Source organism: Diplotaxodon limnothrissa, linkage group LG12 (genome assembly GCF_057381915.1).
Source record: "Diplotaxodon limnothrissa isolate DT_005_m linkage group LG12, D_limnothrissa_male_GT1.1, whole genome shotgun sequence".
Taxonomy (NCBI): Eukaryota; Metazoa; Chordata; class Actinopteri; order Cichliformes; family Cichlidae; genus Diplotaxodon; species Diplotaxodon limnothrissa.
Genome location: NC_140607.1, coordinates 4,658,555 through 4,678,593, shown reverse-complemented (window position 1 = coordinate 4,678,593; position 20,039 = coordinate 4,658,555). Strand labels below are relative to the sequence as shown.

Here is a 20,039-nt window from a genome sequence, read left to right as displayed (position 1 = left end):
CATTCACATTCAGCTACTTAGCTAATTGCCCTAATTACTCCATAGCTGGATGGTCGAGAACGACGTTACTCGGAACACGTATAGGGGAGGATATTCTGAGAGAGCAAAAGTATGAACATCTTACAGGCATGCGTTTGGCATTTCAGACCGCTTTGCACACACCTGTTCATGGTCGTTTGAACGGAGGCATTAAGCAAGAGGCAGAAAACAATAGGCTCCACACTGAAGTCATAAGGAGGTCAGGCAACCCCAGCTGTTTTCAACAAGTTATGAGAAAAGTAACTCATAAGAGGCCAACTCAGAGCGGATCACATTTTATTTTAAAACACACAGAAGTTCATCACAGCAAACCTCTTCTCAGACAACCTTTGAATACACACATTTTGTGTAAATGGCAGCAATAAAGACAAATCACAGTCCTAATAGCCAAATATTTAAATAACACTTTTTGATTGCTGACATAGAGTTGATTATAAAATGCTTTAGAACTTCTAGACAAATAAGCCAATACAGGAGCAGCGAACAAGCACGTTTTTCTTCTCAAATGTGGGAGAGGATAACGATTCTGGCTTCAGTCTAAATGCATGAGTGAAAGCAACAGAAACATCTGCTGCAGACAGTTACTTTATTTTTTTTTTTTGTCTAAATGTAACAAATAAAATTAGACTCATACAAGCATGGAAGTAAACATAACCTACTTTAACTAAGCTTTAACAAGCATCCACTGTCATAGCAAATTTATAGTTACAATATAAATTTAAAAAAACAGTTCTGCTGTGAATATGAGATCCACTAGGGTTTTACAGCACAGTGCCACAGTGTACGGTAATGTACAGCATGGGAACAAGTAAACCACAGCTGGAGGGCAGCAAAGAAGATGTAATCCTGTTGTAAAATTTCCTACAGCAGAGCTTTTTTTTCCATTTTATTTTTTTAATGTTACTTACAGGGCAGTTCTTCTCCCAGTGAAATACATTTCCTCCTGAACGGGCGACCCGACGCTGCCCTGTCAGAGCAGGTTAACCCCGTGTTTCAGCAGTCTGTGCCGGGCCTTGCTGGGTAGCGAGAAAGCGCTGTCCTGGTGGTTCGGGATGCCCGAGTTCCTCAGCGAGCCTCCGTTCTGCTGGAAGTAAGTCTCCTGGGCCACGCTGCGGGTGCCATACACAGCTGTGCTGGCATTCCTGTCGACATAATGTCACGCAGATTTAAATTTCAAGCCCGCTGTGCAACAAACAAACACACTAGAGAAGGCAAACAGTGTGGGAGGTTTTTACCAGTAAACATCAGCTGTCAGAGCGAGATCCACGCTAGTTAAGGGAAGGTTTAGGTTCAGAGGGATGAACGTGATAAACTGTCAAATAATCCCCCCTCCCTTCTAACCTTTACTTGAGTAGAAGAAGAAGAAGAAATCCCCCTGCCCCCTCCACCCTCTCACACCAAAAGCTACTGCATCATTGCCATGCTGACCTGATAATAGCCTCCTGCAGAGTCTCAGTGTTACAGAAATGCGAGTGAAGAAGTGATGTGGCTCTGACAAAGGGTTGATCCCAGGCTCCCCCTGACCGGCCAGACAGGTTGGCTGCAGAGACACACAATAACAGAGGCACATTAACCTGGACAGGCATGCCTGCAGCTCAAAAGAATGCTGATCACAGTCCTTGAAATTAGCAGTTAGCTCATGCAAAGACAATCTACCAACCCTCCCCCCTCCTAGCCCCACTGCCCTGGGTAGAGATGCAGGGACTTATACTCACTTCAGCAGAAAAGTGAAAGTTGGAAAACTGGAAGAGACAGAATGTTTGGGAATATCAGATATGAAAAAAAGCTGAAAAGACAAGCGCAGGGAGTGCCGAATATTTAATGCAGGGAGACAGCTGATTAGATATTTAAGGGGCAGTTATTACTTGTGAGCGTGCTCTGAATGCAGTCGAAATGGGCAAAGGTGTAGGGCCCTGGACCTCCCGGGGCACCCGGAGAGATGGTCCTCAGATGGGCCTCCAGTCCATTGAGTGAAGCCAGGCTGCTGTGATACTGGAGACAGATCGACAATGCCACGTATCAGCATGACAAAGGCAAAAACAACGCACTCATTTGCTTGAATTTAAATTGAGCTGCAGTTTGCAGAGGAAAGACAAAACACAGCCCTCACCACTTCCTCCATAGAAGCGGCGTCACTCATGAAGTGAGGCTCCACCAGCAGAGCCAGCACCAAGCCCTTCACTCTGTGCATGTACAACGTCATGGGGATCAGCGCATTCTCCTCTGAGGCGTCAGAGAGACGATGAGGAGGAGGAAGAAGAGGAGGAGGATCGCTCTTCCCTGCCTTGTGGCCTGAAACACTCCCACGGGAGACTCTGCTGTCTTCCTCCACCACCTTATCATCGTGCGGCTGCTCATTTCCAGACTCGACCGCTTGAAACTCAAACACACCCCCAAAAGCTCCCTCCACTTCTCCTCCATTTAGATGGGAGTCTTCTTCAAACACGGAGCCGTCTCCTTCACTGCGAATCTGGCTGCGACCACCTGTGCTGTCGCGGGAGCGGCTCTCTTCCGCCTCATCTTCAACAGTGTTTTCTCCATTTGAGAGAAACTTGAGCGACTGTGGAGATGGGTTGAAGGAATTGGCAGCGCTGTGGGACGAAGCCGGGCTGAACACATCGGAGTCTGACAAACGAGGGCTGAGGGACGCCTTCTGAGGAGGTTTGGATAAACTTGGATTTGACACCTGTGACTCAGTAGAAGGAGTGTCGGATAAAGTCCTTGACAGGCGGGTCTTCTTTGAGGGACCATCTCTTTGTGGCGTGGTAGGACAGCTGGAAGGTTTTAGAATGTCAGAACTGTGTAACAAAGGGATTCAAGCAGCTTGTTTAAATAAGCTTCACTGAATATCATCTGTAAAATAAATAAGGAGAAACCACCTGAAACCTTTGTCGACAGGAGCGGACTGCAGGTCCTGGAGTTCAGGCGCGGTCAGGAACACAGTTGTGGAGCTGACAGTACCGCTAAATGAGCTTGATGCACTTGTTCCATTAGGCCGCTGAGCCTACACAAAAAAACAAAAATATTATTATTATTTGTTGCTGCCTGTTATACAGCAACACTTAAATGCAACAACCAGGAGCAGCAGCACTCCTTACTTCGGTGTCTTTCTGCACAATGACAATAAAGGCTCTCTGAGCACCTCTGAGAGTGAGAGCTGCATCATCAGCCCACTTTAATTATCCACCAGCCCACATCCTCCCAGGGAATCTAACAGGTTTGCTAGCTTGTGAGAACACCTGGCACCACACTGCAATTCTGCCTGCGTCTTTGCATTAGCTGCTTATAGCTGAGCTACCCCGGGGTCACAGCAGCAGCATACAGGATGAATCACTGCGTGTGCTGAGATTAGTTGTCATGGTTTACTCCAGTTTTTCTGTTTTCTGTCATTTATAGGTTTTATTCTTTATTCTTCAACACAGCCTGAACTGTCTTAGACGAGCTTTCTTATACTTTTCTTTAAATAGTCTTCAGGAATAGCTCACCAGGCTTCTTCACGGACAAGCTCTTCTTTTTGCCTTCTGTTCTGTCTGTCTGTCAAAACACTGCTTCAATAATGTTGATGTCCAGTCTCTGGAGTGGTCAGTCCATGACTGATGGTGTTCCACTGTGTCTTTTTTACCCAGGTTTAGGGCACTGGCTGTGTGTTTGGGATCATCATCATGCTGAAAAATGAAGCTGCTTCCAATAAAACACTTTTTGGCACAGTGGATGAAAATGATGGAACTCTACTGGGTTCATAACTCCATTAATTTTGACAAGATCTCAAAAACGACTGGTGGGAATGCAGTTCCAAACCATGACAGAGCCTCCGCTGTGTTTTATAGATGGTCACAAACACTCGGAGTGTCTTTGAAACAAAACTTTTACATTTGGAGATTTGGATTCATCACTCCATAAAACCTTTCTCCCCGTTTCCCTTCATTATTATTGGATTTTTCTCCCCTATTTCTTAAGTACATTGCTTTCAGATTCTATTAATCTGTTATAGATTAATAGGACACACTGCACACCATGTTGAGATACACCAAGTTTTCATCAGGCTGAAAATATGCCAACACTTAATATTCATTCATTTTTACAATGCATACAAGCTGCTGTTTCAAACTTAAACAATTTCTTGATTGTTTATAGCCCGTCCACGAGTGACGTTCTGCACTTTAACAGCAGGCCAAAGTTATGCTGTATTTTTTGTTACATTTTAGACATTATTAAAGATTGCCTGCGTCTTAGAGAAACAAATATATAGAGTCAGTGGAGACGTGGAAATATTATGCGTTTATAGACCTATCACATCAAAGAGAGTGACCCTGGATGAAGAATAAGTTATTCTCTGACTTCTAAAGTATGGCTTTTGCAGCTTGCTCAAATAAAGAAATTTGTCACAAAACACTAACTGCACAGTGCATCAATCAAGCATGGTGTCCTCACAGCGGAGGGACCTGCGAAGTACCCTTGAGCTTCCATCCCCTAATTATGTGTATGCGTGTGAATGGGGGAGGGGGCTGGTGCGTCTCGTCTTTTCAGGCTGCTTTACTTACGTTAACTTTTCATTATATCTACGATTTTACTACTGCTGATCTGAAGAAAAATGAAAAAAAAAGTTGAGGAAACCTCTGGACAGATGTTGAAGTCCTACCTTGGTGTATGTTTCACTCTCGTGAATCATGACCTTCATTGTGAGCGCTGGAGACATCTGTGTGCTGACAACTCTTTGAAGCAGATCACAAAAAAATACATTAAAAAAATTTCTGATTTCAGAAGCTGACATTTAAAAGAAGAAGTCGTGGCCGTTCTCTTCAAACGCGAGCTCACCTTCCTCTGAACAGAATACATCCAGCTAACACTAGAGGGCAGCGCTGACAGGCCTGAAGAATGAGGGCCGCTTTGAGCAGGAGAAGAGGGTCAACCTGAGGAAATGAATCCGATGAAATGTTACCTGCAGCTCATGCAGAAATAAACAATAAAAAAAATGATTTTGCTTTTATATTATCATCTACTGAGCAAATCTCCAGCGTGTGCCCACTGTATTGTTTACATGTATCCTGCAGGCACACTAAATAAGCAGAAATGAACCGCTGATGGTTTGTCGAGCCATGCTGAGGTCTTACTCAACACCACAAGATGTTGTTATATATTCTGCCTTCTGAGTGGCGGCAGGCTAAAAGCAGAACCCCACGTGTGACCTTTAGTACTTACGTTAGTCGAGTCAATGGTCTTCAAGCAGCTGAAGATGTGACTAAGCTCTGAGGATCCTGACTGCAGGTGAGAGAGGTACCTCGCCCACTGGGCTGCCAGGGTTTCCTGACTGTTGAGCTGCCAAGCAAAGGTCAAACTCGATGACAATGAGCATTTGGGGATTTTATTCAGACAGGTGGCAAATTAAAGGAAATTCAAACATAAAGGTGGCAGACCACTGTTTAACGGCACGGCCCGAAATGTCTCACATGGGCCGAGATTGCTCGCCTGCCACAGCGTGTGATTCACCTTGTTGTCATAGTCAGTGCTACGGATGAAGCACAGGGAGGCTCCTCAGAGAAGAGACCAGACATGAAGTTTGCACTGACCCTTCACACTAAGTCCACCCAAAACCATTTCAATAAAAAGCCCCACAGTGTTGCTGAAAGCCACACACATAAAGGTTTTTTTGCCCCTTTAACTTGTCACTGGTTGTGCTGTCAGACATCTTGATCTTTTTGTGACGGCTGATGTAAATGTTTCTTAAACCTACGTAGAACAAAGCAGAAGTATTTGTGCAGCTGCACCTGATAGCTCTGGCGGACAGGGCCGTTGTAGAAACAGAAGAGGTCTATCAGCTGGTCCAGGAACTCAGACACGCTGACAGTAGGGACATCCACCGAGCAGCCCAGCGCCTGGGGGAGAAAAGAAAACACATCCCCAGAATAACCATTAGGGAAGCCTGAAATATCACAAGAGGTTGCTGCTGGACCACCAGTAGAGCCCCACTCACCCAGAAGAAGTCGTCTTTCATGCAGATGGCGAACTTGTTGCGCCGCAGCCTGAGCGTGCGCGCTGGAGAGGAGGAGAGCTCGGAGACGCAGCGGCCCACGCCGGCGAGCTGCCCACACAGCAGCTCCTGTTTGTCTAGTGGGGTCTGACAGAGACATGTGATGCTTTCACAGACTTCTCTGAAATCAAGCTAAGAACATACGCACACAAATACAAGTGCTGGGAGATTGTTATCATCTTCGACACACTCCCTAACACACACACACACACTAGACGTGCAGCTTGCAGCACTTTGTGTCAGCCAGACCTCTTCAGGGTAGAAGTAGCAGATTCCGTCTCTTGTAGGATCAGCCTCTCCTCTGACCTTGGATCCATCATATAGGAAGAAATAGTTACACCTGCAGAAGTAAACACACACGAGTGGCTAAATGTGTCATTTAAGAAATAAAGAAGCAAGAAAAGACACATTTCAACCACGCAGTAGTAATACTGTGCTGGAAGCAAGCATCTAATTAACTTTGTGCATAAAGATATGTGTTTGGTTTGCTATAATAATGTAGTAGCTCACTATCAGCTAAGTAGCAAAGCCGTGTATGTTTATGGTCCATCCTGCATGCTGTAGCTGGTGTCTGTAGTAAAGGTGGCTCTCAGCGGATCTTACATTCTTGAATCTGGCTGCAGAAGCTCAGCCATGACCGACGCGAAGCCCCCAGGAGCCCCTCAGTATCTTGTATCCATCCGCCCGAGCAGGCTGCAGATGCACTCTGACACACACACACAACTACTAAAACACAAAAAGTGGAACTGATGTTTTATCCGCGAATTCTGATCTTAGTAATCGCCTGTCACGCCGCAGACGGTCCGCTGTTTGCCGCAGATCACTCAAAACACGGCCACGGAGCGTGTTTTCACGCCATGTTTACGTTTCGCTCGCCGTAAGTTTTAATTACTTCCACACAGAGAAAATATCGCCACTTGAGGAATGCAGGGCAGTCACACGCAGTGGAAATCATGTGAAAGGACGGCGAGCTCACAGGGACAAACTAGTGCGCCATTACGCTGCACATTACTAGAAAGGTGAAGACGAGAGTGTGCGAGGATTACTCACTGCTGGTTGGCGGATTGCCTCTTAGTGTCACATTGATTATGATCCCAGTGTCGGTGCTTTTACGTGAAATTGTTGTGAAAAGTGTCACTTTCTTCTTATTTTGTTTGTTTGTTTTGTAAAACCATCATGGCGTTTTCAGACAACGTGCTTCTTAAACATCTTTGAATGTATGAATCCTGCACAGTCAAATGTGTCTATTTTAAGCCATTTTTTATTGGTAATGAACAGGATTTATGAAGGGCTAAAATCAAGTAATGATCAGCATTGCAAGCCTGGTTGCTCCTACTCCATATTTACAGTCTGTCCAGTTCTTTTTTGACACTTAAAACATCTTTATAGAAATGTGATATTTGTTTCCATGTTGGCCAGATCTCTCTTTAAAGAGACATTTTTTTAGTCTCAGTAAATAGTCCCTTTACCAAAACTTGATTGCAGCTTCTACTTTGTGACAGGGCCGTTCTTTCTGCCTCGGAATGACTTGATATCATTCATGAGAGTTATGTTTGAGGTGTTTTTGACAGATTATAGCCCAAGAAGTCATTTACAACTGTTTAAATTACTCTTTGATTTATGTGGAAACGGATGCTTTAGGTAGAACTTTTTAAAAAGACGAAGAAATCACATCCACGCAAAACTAATGTTCTGTTTTTATTGTATTTTATTTTTAAATTAAACCGGTGGCACATTACATGGACCGTTTCTGTGTATTGCTCCATAAGACTTCGACAACAACCGATCATAAGCCTGGAAACGTGAGATGCCCGCGTGCTCTTCATCCTGGGAAAGGCAGTGCCAGAGGCTTTTGGCAGGAAAGGTGACCTCCAGCAGCTCCACTCTCGCGCACGGTGTTAAAGGTCGAGCGTGGATTTAAAACTGCGCAATAAGAACGCATTTGTAACGAGCCCCTCTCAGCATCACGCGTGTTTCCACTGGGACTGGATCGGAAAATTTTGAAACGCTCTACATCTTACAGCCGCTTTGACTTCACATTTTCCTCCGCAGAGCCATCGCACATCCGTTTCTCTGCTCTTGATTAATGATGGCTACCATTCGTGGGCCGTGAACGCGCACCGCTAGCCAGCCCATGGCTGCAGGAAAGCGCGATGACACTGGACTCAGCTGCTTATCAGGTGACAGAGTGAGACGTTTAAGCATGCAGCTGTTCAAAAGGAGGGACCCGAGTTTAATATTTTTGGCGAGGAAGCGCTGTTTTCACTCTCAGTCCAGCCCAGACATTTTGATTTAGTGTCCAAGCCTCCTGAGGACGTGCAGCTGCTGGGCAATGTCCACGCCTAACGGCGAACTCTGGACCCACAAACAGGCGCGCAGTGCACTGTGGGAGTCCAATGACACACCTGCCTCTGTATAAAAGTCTTCACAACCCATTCTCCGGCACACACCGGACTCAACAGCGATGATATGAAGTAGTAATAGTTACACTAAGCAGACACACTTTTACCAAAATTAATATTTAATCAACATAATGATTAACAGTTGACTTTTTCTACTCTGAACCTCATGATTTTTACATCACTCTTTGGAGATAAATGTCAGAGAGTTAGAGCTGTTCATAGACAACGAGCAGACAACGATTCTTATAAACTGCGAAGTTTATGCGTTTGAAAATCACGTGACCCAGCGGCCTGTTTATTAGGAGGCCTCCAGCAGTGACAGAACAGTTAGCACCAATTTTCTGCGTGCTGGTGATTAAAAACAAAGAGTCAGCTTTGCTGTAGAAGGTTTCCAACTGAGCAAAGTGACTCAGATGTATCTGCATGGCAGCCATGATAAGAGCTGGTGAAATTCCTTGGATGCTAAAGATGCTCAGATGCTTCCTATCCTTTAGCAGAGGATAGGCTGGAGCGTCCTGTATTAAAAAACCAACATGACTGAGAAATGACGCAAGTCATCACATAATCTCCCGCGCTGAGCTTCGTTTAGGCAACCGCAAGAAAATGATGAACTGTTACAAATCTGTCATGTCATGAAGATGTCTCCTTGTGTGAGACACTGTGTGGTTTAATGAAGTATCTCTATAAATAACCACAACTGGCCGGAATAAAATCATCAAAACAGAACGAGGGTTCTGGTGGAACACCGACTGCATTAGCTGCATCTGCTTAGCAACGGCATCCATTAATGTGACTTCAGAGAAAGGTTAATAAAAGTGGATCAGCAAGAACTCTCTGTCACATCTTTCCTGGACCTCAGGATGTTTTCCAAGGAGCTTGAGAATTTCAATTTAAAAATTTAAGCATAAGATTTGGACCAGTTGTCACAAATACATATAAAAGGCCCTAAAAGTCTCTTCTGACATTAAAGCCATCTGTTGTTGCATTCGTTCATTTAAACCTGCTGTGGTAGAGTACAGTGAACATGGTGCTCTCACAGGCTCCACTTACATGCTACTGTGAACCCTCAAGCAGCCATGCTGCCTTCCATCAGTGCGCTTTAAACACTCTCGTGGTCTGAGAATCGGTGTACGGCAGCATCAGCACCGTTGCATAAGTTGTGTGATGCAATATTGCAAAAAAAAAAGGGTAGTGACATGTATCATTACAACCCTGACCAGCATGTAAGAGATTATGCTGCCTACAGCTGCAGCCAACTACAACCTAAACACACCTCTGTGAGCGTGCCGGGGTAAAAGGCAACATGTCATTTCAACAAATTCTTGTTTTTCCACATAAAAGGATAGAAGTACTTTTGTTTTTTCCTTGCAATCACATCAGCTGCTTGTCAAGTAATAAGATTTCTTTCTCCAGCTTCCTCATTTTAAGTGCTCTGTAAGCCATCTCTTGGTCCCGGTTCTCAATCTCCTTCTTGAGGTAGGAGCAGTAGAGAGACCTGAGGTTTTCTGTCTGCTTCTGTGAATCAGATTACACAAAACATGCGCTCTTGTTGCATTCGTTTCTTCTCATTAGCACAGGACAGCTGTGACAAATGGACCTCACCTCTCCGCTTCTGCCACCAGCTGTAGCCCCGGCCGCGTTAGCGCCCTCCTGCAAGCTGCTGCCGTGAACGTCCTGTTAAAAAGAGCAATCCAGTCTTCACGCCAAGTACTCACAGGCAAAAGCTCCAGGAGATGCACGCGCAGCAGTACTCACCCCTTCAAACTGAGTGTCACTAATGTCCGTCTCGTCGCTGCTGAGGCTCTCTGGTTCAGTCTTTGTTATGGGCAGCAGCAGGACAGGGTGGCCCGACACTGCAGCAGCGAAGAAACATTTAAATAAGCCAATGTGGAAACTTTTGCAGGGATGCTCGTGAATTTCACCTACCGCTCATGAAAGAGCTGTCAGACACAGCTGCTGGGTCAATACAGGCGCCTCCAGGGAGAACCTCCACCCTCAGCCCATTGTCTTTGTGATGCAGCACGTCATCCTCACCCGAGTTCAGAGACGGGGTCGCCGAGCCGCCCTCGTTTCTCATCATTGCAACCCTTTTCCTTTTTGCTGCACAGGGACAGATTTGACAGGTACGTAACACACCTGGACTTTACCGACTCTGAGCCAGTGCAGGAAGAGAAACACTGAATGTTATACAGCTCCGTCATGCTAGTGCATGTATGTGCATAAAGCATTTTAATGATGCGGAGAGTTCACAAGCTCAAAGATCATAAACTCATTCATTTAGACTTAATGATTTGCAGAAAACCACAAAGAAAAACCTCTTTTACGAAGCAACTGCTGACTCGCTGAGATCAAAACTAAGACAAAGTGCTTGCACCTGTTTGCACAATGTTCTTGTGTTTGACTTTTACTTGCTGCCATGTCCTTTTGTAGCCACTGTCTGAGACCCTGTGAAGCAGGAAAAATAAAGATGATGTGTCAGTAGGGTCTATATTCAATAATTTGAATATAGGTCAATCACACTCACGAGTGAATAAATGTCCTTACGCATTTATTTTATCAGCAATTCTCTGCCAGGCTTCCTCTCTGAGTTTAGAGGCACTGGTGGTGTTGGATTTAGCTGTTAGTATCTCTCTCTCCTCTTCATACAACTTCAGAATGAGCTCCTGCTCTTTGGAGCTGAAAAAATGCGCCCTCTCCTGTTTCCTCATTATCTGAAAATCTGTTTTAAAATAACACAGAAATATAAATGTACTATAAATGTGCACGAATGAGAGTCAAAAACCACGTGATGATTGTTGTTGGTTTTGATTGTTTTTTGGGGGTTTTGTTACAGTTTGTGTGATCTTGCACAAAGTCTCCTCACCTCCGTCTGCGTTCATGGATTTCGATCCGGGTTTCTGCGTGCGACTGATCTTCCCTTTGTGGAGGAGCGGGGACGCGCAGTTATCCGAGATGTTTCAATGCTAGATTTAGTAATCAAATCGTAACCCGCGGTCGCGAGACGGAGTAAAGCCGAGCTTGATCGATGCCACGGTTAGTTACGGCACGAGTCCCATCATCAGTTAGCCTCGAAAAAACCAGAAGCGGGCAAAGGTAAACGGTGTCATTGAGCTGTCTATCAGCGAGCTTTGTTAACCCTGGATTTTCTAATTCGGCTTAAAGCGCGTTCACGTGAAAGAGGTGGAGTCTGTAACAAAGAGCGAGTCACGTGCGCGAATCATCACATCATCACTGATAACGTTAATGGTTGTTGGGTCGGGACAAGCTTACGGAGCTGGTTTATAGACACTGGTGACCTGTGGAAAACGTAGGAGTCATGTCGGGTTTGGGGGGGTAGCCACAGACTGAACGGGCACAAGCCTGACCCAGATTTTACTGAGTGAGACAAAGAAAAGGGTTTTTTCTTTTATGTGTAACAGAGGAAGACAGGTGTGAACAATACACAAGAGCTGCTTCAGCGCTGGAGTTGCAGGCACTCCCTCAGCAAGACATCAAAGCTTTTACTGGGGAAAGAACACTCGTTACTGCCAGCTCCTCTATTAGGACTTCTCAGTGTCTGCTATGAACAGGGTCTATTAAGATTTTGTGTATGATCTAAAAGAAAAAACAAACGATATTAAACAATGATGGCTGCATAGTGTAGTGATTCACGTGACCGTGACCATGAAATCAACATGCTCTGCTACCTGTCGTGACTAAGGCAGCCGATGAGAGTAGCTTTATATTGAAGAATAATTATTTACAAACTGTAACTCCTGTGCTTTGTGAGTATGCTTTTTCAATAAAACTGCTGTTAGTAATTAGAAATTGGATCCAAACCTCTCACAAAAAAGGTTAAAATCTGGCCAGAACAGGCCGTCTCTGTGACAGGACTGTTTCATGGATACCGACTGGTCACTGTTTGAGAGCAAGAATGTAGAGGAACATACTGAGACTGGGCTGTTCTATTTCACTTTTTGCACTGGCAACATTATTGTCACAAAATACCGCCAGCTTTTCCCCAGCCAGGATGAGTGACGTGCGGCTCCTCCTCAGAGTCTGTAACAGCACCTACAGGCCAAAGGACAAGGTGCAGTATTCCAGTGCCAGAGCAAACCCAAAGCAGGGCATTGGAACTGCCAAGGACATGTACAGGGTAAACAAACAACAGCCCAACTGGGTAATTCTACTTATTTTCTAACTGGAAATAAAATGGGTCAAACTGCATGGATACATACAAGAAACATGAAGTGAGGTAATAGAAGTTACTTTATTTATGTTAAGTCAGACATTTTGTATAATGGTCCAGAACAAAGGAGCTATTGGTTCAGGTGCCCTGTGTTAAGAGCACAGAGGTAAAACGATTAAAGAGAAAAGAGTAAACTGTGAATAGGAGTGTGGTCCAATAACAACTGCTTAACAAGGACTGATCCCATCTGTGACATCTGGAGGTTTGTTTTTTACTCATGTCCCTCATAGCCATCAGGAAGAGGATTCACATGTGGGTTGTGGAAGAGACTTTTGTTGCCATCACCCCAGGGGAAACGCTAATGGGAGAGGAAGCATAAGAAAAACATAATTAAGTCAAAAATAATGTTGTTGTTTTTTTAAAGGCAGCACTTAAAATTACAAGTCTCATGAAGTCAGACCTTGCTGCGAATGCGGAGATGGGTGTAGGGGACAAACTCTGGTTGCTCATGGCTGTGGTGCTGCTCCTTCAAGAATGTGTTCAACATGCAAACTCCAACACCTGGAAGGGCAACCACGAAGGTGAGGATCTTCCAGGTCTTACCTGGGGATAAGAAATCAGAATTATTTAACTAACAAGTAACAATAGAAAGAAGAGCGAAAGAAGTAAAATGATAACAATGTGCTGACATCTGACACTGTTAGATCATATGAACGCCCCTGAGACAGTCGACAGAGCATGCCCTTGACCAGAACTAAATCCAAGAAATACAACCAGTTTAACTCACTAAAAGACAGTTACATTCAAATCTGGTCCAAAAATACACCATATAAAAAGGCCCCACTGGATGCATGTTGTTACTTTCAGCTGTAAGATTTCTGATAAGATTCTGTAAGATATGACCTCACTTAGTGAATAGTTAGACACGGTTTAAAGTCTCTCTTTTAAAAGACTGTCAATGCGAAATGCAAAATTAACTGTGCATTTATACAAGAACAGTTCAACTTCCTTGCATCTCCACAATTATTCAACTCAATTCAGTTCAAAGCTGTCCTTTTCCTTCCTGCTCAAAACGCATGCCTATCCTCTCTTTATCTTAACACTGGTCTGCCTTTCTCGTGTTGAAATAAATACTTCCTTTACAAGCTGTCGGTCATAACGATTATCAGGTGTCTTTGTGACTATCCTTTCATCTTTTGTTGCACTTTAGCTCGTAAGACATGCTGTTCCGTCACACTGCTCCACTTTTAAATCATATTAACTAACAGACTGCGCTGCTGTGAGACACAGACAACAACAAATGCAAGAAAATCACAAGTTTCGGGGGGCAGCGACTACGTGCTCTCCTCTCAAGGATGCATTGCTACTGCTAATGCTAACGCTAGCTAGCTCAGCAAGGTCACTGGATCTAACATAACAGGTCGTCTTAAAGCCAAAACAAATTAAATGCAACCACTTGTGTAAAATAGAGCGTTATAATTACCTGACTGCTCGCCGTGTCCGGCAGCGGCAGAGAGCTGACGCCGGGTTTGGGTCAAAGAAGACCTCAGCAACACTTGAGAGAAACGTCCAAAGGCCGCCATTTTCCTTTCTGGCTGACGAATAGACCGGAAGAGGTTTGTACACATGCGTGACGTAAAGGCCAGACAACTGTGAGCTCTGCTGTGTCACCAAGCGGCGAGATGGAGAACTGCAGCCTGCATTTCACATTAATACAACACAGCTGTAACCGTGATCTGTTTTCTCTGATTTCATGTGATGTGAGGTTTTCTATATGTATCATTCGTATATATTTAATCCCTATAATATCCTGAATATTTATAATTGGGCTATTTGTATTTATTAAAGGTATTTCTCATATTTTGTAACTTTGTAAAATATTGTTATATATAATTTAGTTCAGCCTCCCCTCAGTTTCTGTATATTGTATATTGAATGCAAAATTCAATTCAATTCAATTCAATTTTATTTATATAGCGCCAAATCACAACAACAGTCGCCTCAAGGCGCTACAATAATACATACAGAGAAAAATTCAACAATCAAATGACCCCCTATGAGCAAGCACTTTGGCGACAGTGGGAAGGAAAAACTCCCTTTTAACAGGAAGAAACCTCCGGCAGAACCAGGCTCAGGGAGGGGCGGCCATCTGCTGCGACCGGTTGGGGTGAGAGAAGGAAGACAGGATAAAAGACATGCTGTGGAAGAGAGACAGAGATTAATAACAAGTGTGATTCAATGCAGAGAGGTCTGTTAATACATAGTGAGTGAGAAAGGTGAAAGGAAAGGAAAAACTCAATGCATCATGGTAGTCCCCCAGCAGTCTATGTGCAGCAATTTATGTAGCATGCAATACAGTTTATATGGAGGGAAAAAAATATTTCTAATGATCCTGAAAGTCACCTCTATTCTTCAGCACAGCCTGAACTGTCTTAAGCAAGCTTTCTTCTAATTTCTTTAAGTAGTCTGTCACGCTGCTCCAGTAATGTTTGGGATCCTTTCCACATGGTATTGCATGGTGGATCAAAATCTGATTGTACTTTTCTGTGTTTATAATTCACTCAAATTTGATTAGATCCCCAACACCACTGTAGCTAGTTTTTTTTTTTGACTTTCATTTTTTTTTGTTACAGCCCCTAAATTCTCTCAACTTCACCCCAAGAGAATGATTCATGAACCTTAAATAACTATAACACATTATGAACGTCTCCTGTGCCTGGAATGTGTTTCTCTTTAAACAGGGGAGGATTTTGTGGGGTTGCATGGTCAGAGTCCAGATACGCAGATACTCTGGCTGATCAAGGTGAGTGATAAGTTTTTTTGGTTGGGATTGTTTGCTCTTGATATGGCTTTGCAGGCTTAGACTAGTGCATGACACAGGGGGTTATAAATGTAATCATCTAAATATCAATAAATACAACAAGTATTTACATAATTTAAATTTACAATAACTCAAATTTTAGCTGTACACCTTTGAAAGTGTTTGCTTTTAGACTATTAAAAGACCAGCGTCTATTTATTGAACCATTAATAGTTAACATAATATGAGGCCTAAAAACAAACAAGAACCATTTGGTTAACCTCTTGTAGTCTGATCATGTCTCTAGACTGAATCCTGGTAACTGCGCTTTAAGTACTTATGCACACATTTGCATCAGCTGATTTCTTTCAGCAATGGAGCTTCAGTATCACCAGGTTGGATCTTTGGATAGAAGCTCTGTCCATGAAAACACCACAAAGACAGGTAACATTTTCACGTCACTTCATTTTAATCAAGTAGTTTCCAGTAGTTTCCAGTGATTTGGTTGGTTACTGTTTGTAGGTATGAAGAGGATTGTGATTTTTGTGCTCTATGGCCTGCTGGTGCTGCTGTTGTTGATTCTGCTGCTGGTAACTGGGATCAAATGTACGACTATAGTCCACAGTGACCACAGTCAAGTAAAGCTGGTTCATTCATATATTATTATATAACTGTAAAGGAATCTAACCTTTTTCTTTCTATCATTCCTTTATCTTAAAGTTTCACAGTTAAGCAGGGAAATCACAGATCTCAAACAGTATCTTGGGAAAACGAACCATGGAGGAACAACATCAGCTCTCAGTTCAGGTTAAAAAACAAAATGATATCTGGTTTGAATATGTGCACACATAAACCTTTTAGTCCTCTTCACAATCTTGCGCTGTCATTTTGTGGTTTTCCACATTTAAGGCGAGATGACAGTTCACAGTGACGCCTTAGAGGAGCTCACCCCAGTTAGAGGTATTAAACCGCATGCTTTTAAATCATTTATATCAGATTTTATTTCTTTTTACAGTCAACATATGCTAATCGTTATCATAATAGGGACATGCAGCGAAGGCTGGGTGTCTTACCAGAGTAGCTGTTACCTGGTATCCATCACCAGTATAACCTGGAGCAAAGCAGAGGAGCAGTGCAAAGCACACGGAGGACACCTGCTGGTTCTGAACACTGCGGAGGAATTGGTGAGCTCCTTATCACATCAGCTTGCTGTGAACATGCCAGTTAAGAAGCACACATAGTCTTAAACAAAGGGTTTTTTTTAATCACTTCTAGGACTACATTTCCAGAATTGTTCCAATCAAGTATATCTATTGGATCGGACTCGTGGAACGACATCACGAGGGACAGTGGAGCTGGGTGGACGGAACTGACTACAGGTCAACCCCAACGTAAGAGAAATGTAACAAAAAAAAGTAAAGACAGATGAGTGGGAGGAACAAATCGAGGCAGAAGGAAGTCATCACTGTGTGTGGCATCATTATTTCTCCTCCCTCTTCTGATTGTGTTCAGTTTCTGGGATGAAGGTCAGCCAGACGACTGGGAATACAGAGAGAATGGAGAGGACTGTGGGCAGCTTCATCCGCCTGAAAGACGTGAACGCAGGTTGTGGAATGATGCCGACTGTAACATCACGTACCGCTACATCTGTGAGAAAAGGGCATGAGGAACAGGGGAACGCCCTGAGATGACAACCCCGCCCCTCCCTCGCCAGCAAGGCAGACCCTGCATGGCAGGCAGGAGTCCAGAATGATGGAAAAGATGTTACTGGTGCTGATGTGTCACAGAAATAGATGAAACGTGCATGTATGTCTTTAAGTCTTTTCTTGGACAATAAATAAATAGCTATGGAAACAATAGCACTTCTATTCATTTACTGATGTTTTATTTTTTCAAATGATGATGCCCTCTTCAGCTCACTGGCAGCGGTCACTCTGGATGTCAGCATTTTCCTCACTGTAACCAGCCTCACTGAAGCACATGGCTGCATTCCTGTCACACTCGCAGATAAATTTCTCACACGGATCGTTGTCATCTACAAGGGGAAAGGCAGAGAAGACGGTTGAGTGTTTGCTGTACACAGTAAGAGAAAATCTAGCTGTAGACAAGGTTGATCGATAGTACACTGCTGTTGTTGTTAACACTCACCCAGGCAGGTGATAGTTTTGCTGGCCTTGTCACAGTTATAGCTGTATATTTCAGTGTAGGGGTTGTCCAGGATGGCCCAGCAGTCATCGTGCTGCATGGCTTCACTGTAGCACTGGTCGTGGACCTGACAGCACCTACAACAAACACAGACCATTAAAGCAACCCTTTTAAATTTACTAATTTTCTTTATCTATATCTATCTGTGTCTATAACAAGCAAAAAGCAAACATTAAAAAATATGTCTGTAACAGTGCGGCTCAGTCCATGGAGACATTTTTAACGCCTTGAGTTCACTAATCAATTTTATCTAATGAGCTTTTAATTAATAAAACAAAAAGAGATAATAAAGCAAAGTTGCACAAGAAACGCTTTTCACTGAACACTGTAAATTCTAGCTAAATTCCATTAATGCAATAGATTTAATTTACACATACAACTGAATGGCTTTTCTGAGGAAACAGTTACTGTGAGCACAAAGGCTCATGGGACTGTTAATGTTCAAATAATGAATTAAGTAGTTTTGTGGTCCTCATGTGGTTTCTACTGTTTGTGTGGCTGAGAAAAGACAAGTTTAACTCGTGTCTGCCATGACCAAGATTAGAGTGAATAAAGATTTCCAGCCTGTGTTCAGCTAAGTAATAATCATGCAGTTGTGCAGTTTGTGGGAAATCTCCTCACATGTGATATTAACACTGCAGAAAAACACTCTTGGGTTTAATGACATTTTTTTTGATACATCCACTTGGATTACATAAACTATTTGCTATTCCTGCTAAGTTTGTTTAAATACTTTGTGCGATACACCGTATAACTCACAGTGACTGTGGGAGACTCAGAGGTGGATATCTCACTGGGGGACAGAACGTGGCAGGCAGCATGAGCAGTACGACTCCAGCAATCTTACCTGTCAAGCTCATCAACAGGTGTGCCAGAGCCTCCCAGCCCGCAGTAGCAGCCGTAATCAGCGTAGTCCAGCGCTGGCCAGCTATCGGGTACCGTGCACAGGATCATGGACCTGAACTGCCACAGAGCTCGATAACCCAGCACTACGAGACCCAACAGAGACATGTAGCAGGTTCACATCCCAGAACTGTCTGGCATTGCATCAGGCAAAATCAAAACTCAAGCCTCTTGGGAGATTTTCTGATATCAGTTTCACTGAAAGAGAGCTGTCATGACAAATACTTTTAAACTTACGAGCTGGGAGGCCGAAGAGCACAATGAGCAGAGAATGACTCAGATGCATTTTACTGGAGAAGTGTCTCAATGGTCTTTGGGGTAAAGCTGTTGCTTTATATTGACCGTCCAACTGAGAGGTGGTCCTGCTTTGACCAGCTGCTGGGACTCATCCAGTCCCTTATTTAATACCTTATACAACGTATATGGATCCACATGTATTGTAAATAAGCAACAGGTGCATACACAATCACATGCATATAAGAGCAAGCACAAACACATTAATGCTTTTTATATTTGGTTGATTTTTTTTTCTGTTGTGTAAAGTTTAATTTCCTTTGATCTTATATGCACACCGAACACAAGCAAGGTGCAACCGAAGGTCATGAGAGCTGTGCCAAATGTTAGCTATTTACACAGGTGCATGTTCAAGTTTTAATTTGACTCCAGGTAATCCAAACCCAAGGGAGCACAGAGTAAGCAGAAAATGTAGAAATACATTATAGACCACGTTATTCAGGAAAATTTTAAAAAAAGAAGCCCAAATAGGGTAATTGGGTAACTTTATAACAATGTCAGGCTGTTAAGCATTAGTAGGATATTAGTAAGGTATTGGTGCAGTATTGGTAAGTGCTTAATTCACCATTCCTCCTCCTTAGTGTGTGATAATTATCCGTCTGTTGCTGTTACACCGTGTACAGCAGTCACTGTTACCACATCACTTCTAGTATCATACATTGCCTGGAAATTAGGCTAAGAATGACAGAGATGATTTTTTTCCTGAACATTCACGAGGAATCATTTCCACAACTGGACGACTCGTGCTGAGTTATGGAGCACATAATAGGTTACTAGTGGAGTCCATGAGAAGATAAATGCTGTCTTTTTAGGAGTCATGTTGGAGACAGGAAATGGAAATGCTTGTTGTCTTTTTATTGCTTCTGCTCAGAGAAACACTCAAGTATATGTAGCTTTAGTATACATGCAGCAGTTTTGTTCAAAATAAGAGAGCATAACATGAAAACACAGAAGGCCACATATCTCAAAGTTTCTATGAGTGAATACAGTTGTTTTACTGGTGCAACAGAGCAAAGCCTAACAGCAACGGTCCTATTGAACGATTGTATCCTGGTGTAACTTAACTGTCATGGCTCTGCTGGTGGTTCTCTTTATTAATGATGCTTTTAAGACTGCTGCTTTTTGTGAGTCTCCCAGAGATCATTTTTGTGTCTTCTTTGATCCACTCTTTGGGTCTTTGTGAAGCAAGGCTGTTTACAG

General features: G+C 43.4%; 5 protein-coding genes across 6 annotated transcripts; 1 reads left to right on the top strand and 4 right to left on the bottom strand.

The window, feature by feature from the left end:
• Nucleotides 1-307: 307 nt before the first annotated feature.
• On the bottom strand, nucleotides 308-6,998 carry hps4 (HPS4 biogenesis of lysosomal organelles complex 3 subunit 2). 2 transcript variants are annotated; one of them, XM_085367816.1, is made up of 12 exons: nucleotides 6,671-6,998; nucleotides 6,317-6,407; nucleotides 6,011-6,154; nucleotides 5,805-5,912; nucleotides 5,239-5,355; nucleotides 4,855-4,949; nucleotides 4,679-4,751; nucleotides 2,919-3,043; nucleotides 2,150-2,813; nucleotides 1,905-2,031; nucleotides 1,468-1,579; nucleotides 308-1,181 (listed from the first exon to the last, which is right to left on the bottom strand). In XM_085367816.1, the coding sequence occupies exons 1-12, from the start codon at nucleotides 6,700-6,702 to the stop codon at nucleotides 1,010-1,012; spliced, it is 1,860 nt and encodes a 619-aa protein (XP_085223942.1). In that variant the 5' UTR covers nucleotides 6,703-6,998; the 3' UTR covers nucleotides 308-1,009. The 2 variants fall into 2 exon arrangements, with proteins under 2 accessions (XP_085223942.1, XP_085223943.1); XM_085367817.1 differs by lacking the exon at nucleotides 308-1,181 and adding an exon at nucleotides 1,755-1,781 and having other exon boundaries at nucleotides 1,529-1,579.
• A 2,842-nt stretch (nucleotides 6,999-9,840) lies between these two features.
• Nucleotides 9,841-11,414, bottom strand: LOC146620721 (uncharacterized). The gene is made up of 7 exons (XM_085367815.1): nucleotides 11,333-11,414; nucleotides 11,014-11,188; nucleotides 10,844-10,914; nucleotides 10,396-10,569; nucleotides 10,225-10,322; nucleotides 10,072-10,143; nucleotides 9,841-9,984 (listed from the first exon to the last, which is right to left on the bottom strand). Exons 1-7 carry the CDS (start codon nucleotides 11,346-11,348, stop codon nucleotides 9,841-9,843), a joined length of 750 nt encoding a protein of 249 aa, XP_085223941.1. The 5' UTR covers nucleotides 11,349-11,414.
• A 1,437-nt stretch (nucleotides 11,415-12,851) lies between these two features.
• On the bottom strand, nucleotides 12,852-14,265 carry cox6a1 (cytochrome c oxidase subunit 6A1). The gene is made up of 3 exons (XM_085367814.1): nucleotides 14,121-14,265; nucleotides 13,098-13,240; nucleotides 12,852-12,995 (listed from the first exon to the last, which is right to left on the bottom strand). The coding sequence occupies exons 1-3, from the start codon at nucleotides 14,263-14,265 to the stop codon at nucleotides 12,909-12,911; spliced, it is 375 nt and encodes a 124-aa protein (XP_085223940.1). The 3' UTR covers nucleotides 12,852-12,908.
• A 1,379-nt stretch (nucleotides 14,266-15,644) lies between these two features.
• Nucleotides 15,645-17,316, top strand: LOC146620719 (perlucin-like protein). Its single transcript, XM_085367812.1, has 7 exons — nucleotides 15,645-15,881; nucleotides 15,960-16,043; nucleotides 16,158-16,244; nucleotides 16,347-16,397; nucleotides 16,482-16,621; nucleotides 16,713-16,828; nucleotides 16,950-17,316. The coding sequence occupies exons 1-7, from the start codon at nucleotides 15,812-15,814 to the stop codon at nucleotides 17,101-17,103; spliced, it is 702 nt and encodes a 233-aa protein (XP_085223938.1). The 5' UTR covers nucleotides 15,645-15,811; the 3' UTR covers nucleotides 17,104-17,316.
• pla2g1b (phospholipase A2, group IB (pancreas)) lies at nucleotides 17,303-18,840 on the bottom strand. Its single transcript, XM_085367813.1, has 4 exons — nucleotides 18,783-18,840; nucleotides 18,490-18,631; nucleotides 17,586-17,719; nucleotides 17,303-17,472 (listed from the first exon to the last, which is right to left on the bottom strand). The coding sequence occupies exons 1-4, from the start codon at nucleotides 18,829-18,831 to the stop codon at nucleotides 17,354-17,356; spliced, it is 444 nt and encodes a 147-aa protein (XP_085223939.1). The 5' UTR covers nucleotides 18,832-18,840; the 3' UTR covers nucleotides 17,303-17,353.
• Between the last annotated feature and the right edge of the window lie 1,199 nt (nucleotides 18,841-20,039).